The sequence below is a fragment of the Vigna unguiculata genome, chromosome 3 (genome assembly GCF_004118075.2).
Source record: "Vigna unguiculata cultivar IT97K-499-35 chromosome 3, ASM411807v1, whole genome shotgun sequence".
In the NCBI taxonomy this organism is placed as follows: Eukaryota; Viridiplantae; Streptophyta; class Magnoliopsida; order Fabales; family Fabaceae; genus Vigna; species Vigna unguiculata.
In genome coordinates this window covers 43,980,531-43,987,072 of record NC_040281.1, presented here as the reverse complement: position 1 = coordinate 43,987,072, position 6,542 = coordinate 43,980,531, and the positions used below count along the sequence as shown (strand labels likewise).

The following is a 6,542-nucleotide window of genomic DNA, read 5'->3' as shown; positions in this document are numbered from 1 at the left end:
TCAGTTCTTCTTGATCTTAAAGCTTTGGATTTGATTTTTGACTAAAGTAAGAGTAATGAATCAGTTACTGTTTTTATACATAATAAACGGAGACTTAAATTCTATTTTAAACTCTTTTTCAATACATTGTTTTTGTTGGGTTAAATTTATCTGGATTCCTAATATTTAATGAGTAAAAGGACTGATGTTGACAAGACTAAAATAAAATGAAGACTTTAGTGTAGGTGAAGTTTAAGGCTTTTGTAACATAATGGTTTTCTTTTTCTTTTCATTTGTGATTATACATGATTTAAGCTTGAAGTTAAAGAGAAACAGTAAAACTATCTCTAGAGTTTTTTTTTCATGGTAGCATACGTACGTCATGATAAATAAAAAGTTAAATCACTTCAGAATTCTTCAATTTTATAACAAAATCTGAAGTAAATATTCTTATGTTTATTTGACTTAATAGAGTCTTTATTTTAATAAATTTGTTACAATAAAGTTTTCTTAGTTAGTAATATATTAACGGTGTTAATTATGCATCACGTATGAACATGTAATTGGATACTTGATATTTTGACATCACTCTTTATTTTATCACTAATTGACACTACTTCTTATTATTATTCACTTTTTCTTTCTTCTAAAACTATAATAGTTAAATTTTAAAAAGACTATTGTATTCTTAGAAAAGGTGTCAAATAGTTGTCAAATAACCCTTTTTCTTTTTTTTAATACTACTAAAGAAGATATATGATTAAAAAAAAGGAAACTTAAAATTAAAGAGTGTAAACAAATAAGAGTTTAATAAATATTATCATTGCCTAAGTGTAATAAAAAGTGTTGTTTTTGTGAAAGCATTTGTTACATAACGGTTAATAGAGATTTATTTTGATAATGGAAAGAATATCCCTGTATAGTAACAGTCCTATATATGTATTCTATTTATTTATACCTGTATGTAGAAATGATACCTGTTTTTGATCTTTTTCTAATTTTATTTTTTAATATGTATTTTTAAATTAAAATAACTATTTTATAAATATTATCTATTAAGTGACTCTTTGTTTAAATTTAACCATTTTTTATTTGACATTTTTTAAAATTTTATTATTTTTTAATTAAAAAGTTATCCACAAAATAAATAAATAAAATTATAATAAATTTATAAAAATTATTTATATTTAATTTATAATTATAATAATGACAATAATATAATTTTATGATTTTTTGTTATAATAAAATGAACACGCTCACTAGTATTCCCTAGGATTGAAATTTTTAAATAACTTATTTGCTGAATCATGTAATTTAAATATTGTTCCCATTTATACTCTATTGTATTATACAATTTACGCATTTAATTTATTCCTTTTACCATTTTCTGATAAAATTTAAAATAATTTTTATTTGAAATAATATCTTTGTAAGGATATTTCTAAAAGTTAACACATAAATCAATGAAAAAGAAAAAGAGTTATCTGACACCAGAGGTGAATAATGATATTTTGACTCACTTGTTTGATCCAATTTTAATTATTTATTTTGATTTTTTTGTGATGTGATATGATAATTTAAAAATATAAATTAAAAGTGGGTCAAACAAAATGAGTCACAATATCATTAATCTCTGTAAATATTTCCTATAATCATGTTTAATAATAAAATATTAAATTTAGGTTTTATCTCATTTGAAAAATCTATTAAGTATAATGAGACGCTAAGATAAAAAGGTACATATACATGTTATCTTCAAATACTTATGAATTATATTTATTTTTATTGAGAAAAATTCATAAAAGAAAAAACAATTGACCTCCTCAAAGCGTTGTGTTATAGGAGCAATGGTAATAAATATTGGAAATAAAACTTTTTTCTAATTTTCTTTTCAATCTAATTTGAAAATGAGAGCCATTGATTGATAGGGTTCATCTGAACTTTAACTATTCAATAAAAGAACCTATAATAAAGTGCTATGTGAGGAAATAAATATGGCTAAGTTCCTAGCGCCATGTTGCTATTTTTCTTTATTGTTGGAAAATGATACATTAACAAAAAAAAATAACAAAATTTAAAAAACTATTAAATAAGGTAAAAAAAGTACACTTTTATTATTTTTTTGTTAAAAAATAAAAAAATTAATCTACTTTAATATTATTTACAGAAAGTTTGTCAATTTTTGTTGAGAAAAAAATTTTCAACAAAAGTTAACAAACTTTTTATAAATAGTATTAAAGTAGATTAATTTTTTATTTTTAACAAAAAAAATAATAAAAGTGTACTTTTTTGTACCTTATTTAATAGTTTGTTAAATTTTGTTAATTTTTTTTTTTAATGTATCATTTTCCTTTCTTTATCACAGTGTGAGTCCCACTTGAGAGTTGTCCTGAAGAAACATGGCAACAACAGGAATTAATAATGGAAGGAGACAAAGGTTTTAAGAAAATACAGATTAGGGGGTTATTAATAGTTATTATGTAGAAAATACATGGTTTATATTGTACATCATTTATTGTTAATGATCAAGATAATGTATTTTATTTATCTTCACTTTTATTATTGGGAAATATTTTCGAAAAGTCAAACTACATTTACAAGAATATTAGTACCAAACGATTAAATATTGAAAGTATCTCTTAAAATCTTTATATTAAATTACATGTTGCACAAAATATAGTTAAAGGAATAACCAATGTTCTACATCAACTGTATAAGTATGGAATAGAAAATGTTTACTACATCAATTAATTCAGTAATGCGAAATAAGGTATTTTGTTTAATTTCATATTACATGCATCTAAATTTGTAAAAGCACAAAAAAAAAACAATGATTGAATAACGAAAACAACAATGATTGAAAATTTACTAACAATATTCAATATTCACATGTTGATAAATAAAAAAATGATGTTATCATATTCGAATACTGTTTTTCTATGCTACTTATATCTTGTACTTAGAAATTATTGTCGTATGCGTTTAAGATACTGATATTTGAAGATAAAGAAATATTATAATTTTTAGGAATACAAAGGCTCATGTAGAAGAGATTTTTTCTATTACCCAACTAAAGATCTGTGTATGATTAGCAGAAAAATTGTAAAACACTTATTTTTCTTACTTTGATTGGTGCATGAATCCTAATGTACTGATATTTTGAAAACATGTAAAAACTAAGATTATGTACATTTATAATGTTATTGTTTGTATTTAAAGATTAATAAATACGGAAATGAACTTTCCAGCATTAACGGGATGAGTGGAACTAATCGTTGTTAGTTTTTCCCGGGTCAGCTCAAGTAATTTGTAGTTATTTAAGTAAGCACTGCTTAGGAAAAAAAAAAGAGTTTTAAATTTTCGCAATTTAAAGATTTGTCTCCTAATTATATATATATATATATATATATATATATATATATATATATATATATATATATATATATATATATATATGATTAAATATGTTTTAATTTTTAAATTTTGACATTAAATTAAAATTTGTCTATGTTCAAAATTTTGATTTTTTTTATCTTCAAATTTTAAAAATAAATAGATGAAATTATTTAAATCTAATAACGTTTTTTTTATGCATTTTAAAAGATGTTCCATAATTATATTTAAGTTTAAATGTGTGAAAATGGTATAAACAATTCAAACATTATATTAAAATTATATTAAAATGTGTTTGATAGAACAAACAAATTTAACATAATTGAATTTAAAAAATTATATTTATTTATTTTTAAAATTTAAAGACTAAAATATATCTAAATTTAAAATAAAATGCATTTCAATTTAATGTGGAAGTCTTTAAACCAAACATATTTATATCTAAAAAAAAATAGACTAAAGTAACAATATGGTTTTCTTTGTTGGACTGCTGCCAAGATTACATTGATCACTTGTTTTGTTTCTGACTCCAAAAACAAAATGCTTCATTTATGAGACATGTTTGTCCAAGGGTTGAAAACCTACTTTAACCACCCTTTCACTCAACAAAAAGTAAAAAAAAGAAAAGTACAATAGTTGACAAAAGTTGATTGGATGGAAAAGAGAGAAATCTCAAAGAATAATGACCATAATGTAACGATGAGTGTATGTTTTGTTAATTTAACATGATCAAAAGTCGTGACTAGTACAACTGCATAAATAATTTAAATGTTTGTTTTACTGTTTGAATTTTTATTTTTATTTTTTTGGCTGGGATGGTTTCACTTGACAGTAAGTTACTCAAAATATTTTGAAGTATGCTTCTCAAAACAACACTAAACACCAAACTTTAAGAGTAGAAAGATATTATGCATCCATTATCAAAATTTCTGGAGTTATACAGTTACTATTTTCAAGAAACTGCAACCATCACTCCCTATAAAAAGGACCATAGAATGGAACCCAATATACAAGTGAAATACTCAAAACCAGAGAGTATTAGTCACAGTCCTTCCCTATTTCAAAGTCCTCTTGTGTTCATCTCCCTCATTTTCCCCATAGACACTCATGGGTGCCAAAGTTGGCTTCTTTGTTTTCTTAACGTTGTTTGCTTTATGTTCATCCTTCCCACTGGAGAGGAACTATGCACCGTGCAAACACCTGGTCCTCTTCTTCCACGACATCATCTACAACGGAAGGAACGCTCTGAATGCAACCTCCGCAATAGTAGCAGCCCCAGAAGGTGCCAACCTAACCAAACTGGCAAACCTCTTCCACTTCGGAAATCTAGTAGTTTTCGATGACCCCGTCACCTTGGACAACAACCTTCACTCCGAACCTGTTGGTCGGGCACAGGGCTTCTACATTTACGACTCCAAGAACACTTTCTCGGCGTGCCTCGGCTTCACCTTTGTTCTCAATAACACACATCATGAGGGAACCATCACCCTCGCCGGAGCTGACCCCACCTTGAAGAAGACCAGAGACATCTCAGTCACCGGTGGAACTGGAGATTTCTTTATGCATAGAGGTATCGCCACCATTATGACCGATGCTTTTGAAGGTGATGTTTATTTCCGCCTTCGTGTTGAGATTAAGTTTTACGAGTGTTGGTGATACATATATACACACACCAAGTTACAGTAAATAAATGTGGCTGTTTCTGTCTACAGCCTCCTCTAATTACTGTTATTATTATATTAAATAAATATGGCTGTTTGTATCTACAGCCTCTTCTCATACTATGTGGTTTGCTTGTTGTAATAATGTTATTGGTTCTCAGTTCGAGACAATGCGTACTATATGAAAATCCTTTCACCGTGTTTATCCTCCTCAAAACTCAATACCATGCATTTCTTCACTCTCAATCTTGTATTATGGAGATTCCTGAACTCAGAAATATATTTTGGCTTCAGAAAAATTTGATGAAGTTAATGATATGTGAATGTTGGGAGAATTCGTGAAGATAATTTGTAATATGTCAGCAAACTATTTTAAACCTATTTCAATAAATTCTTCAAAATGAAAACAACATTCAACTCACATTTAAACAATTTTATTTTCTCTTCTACTATATAAATAACTTATATATAGTGCTAACTGATAAGCACTTACTCAATGAACACTTGACTGTATTATAATGAATTAAAAAGTTATTTTTGTCGTACGAACCCATATCAATTACTTAAGTTGTAAAAACAAGTATCTGCATGGTGATGTACGCTAATACTATTTTTAGTCAATATGTGTTGCTATGTAACTCTTTACTAATACAGTCACCTTAAATTCATTCTGAAAAAAATATCTCGTGTTCCGAAATTAGTCTTCACTGTTAGAAAAAATATTACTCAGATAATTAATAATAATATAAATATGAAATAATATAATAATTATTATTAAATCAATAATAATACTTAGACAATATATAAAACAATTAATATTAATCAGAGATCAACAATTATAATAACAATAATAAATAAAAGATAAAAGGTAAGAAGTAGAAATATCCTGGGTTGAGACACGCATAGCGCTATCCTTAGAGAGAAAATGTCCCTACTGCACAGGGCTAAACAAATACACACTCATATGTGTTTCAAATCATAATCATATGTGTTTCTCTCCCAAGATACAACAACCCGTCAAATCGATCGAGTGCAGCGCAGGATCTCTGAACCTTATGAACACACTAGTGCAGATTTGACATTTTACTTCGCCTTATAGGCCTCGGTTATAGCGAAACCGAAGCCTATAAGGAGGCGGTGACATTTTTGCAATTTCGTCCAACTATATTGCCTCGGGTGTGTGCAAAACTGGTGCAGTAAGAGGTTTTAGGCCTCGGTTGCAAAAGAACCGAAGCCTATAAGGCAGCCCAGTAACCAAAATTTCAAAAACGCCATCAACGTCAGCAATTTTGGCTTCGGGTGTTTTTGAACCGAGGCAATATGAAGAGGTAGGGATGGCAATTAGGGCCTGGCCCGCGGGCCCGGCCCGCAGAAAAAACGTGGGGCGGGCCAGGATAGTGAGCCCGCAGGCCTGCGCGGGCTCAGCCCGCATAGGCCCGCGGCCCACACGGGTTAGCCCGCGGCCCGCGGGCCGGCCCGCAAGCCCACATAAAATTTAAAAAAAAAATC

At 28.1% G+C, this 6,542-nt stretch overlaps 1 protein-coding gene across 1 annotated transcript; it reads left to right on the top strand.

Moving 5' to 3' along the window:
• Window positions 1-4,387: 4,387 nt before the first annotated feature.
• LOC114177579 (disease resistance response protein 206-like) lies at window positions 4,388-5,279 on the top strand. Its single transcript, XM_028062984.1, has one exon. It carries the CDS (start codon window positions 4,480-4,482, stop codon window positions 5,026-5,028), a length of 549 nt encoding a protein of 182 aa, XP_027918785.1. The 5' UTR covers window positions 4,388-4,479; the 3' UTR covers window positions 5,029-5,279.
• The last annotated feature ends 1,263 nt before the right edge of the window (window positions 5,280-6,542 follow it).

What these genes read in the sequence shown, in the direction of transcription:
- LOC114177579 (XM_028062984.1), top strand. Translation starts at nt 4,480, where the DNA reads ATGGGTGCCAAAGTTGGCTTCTTTGTTTTCTTAACGTTGTTTGCTTTA.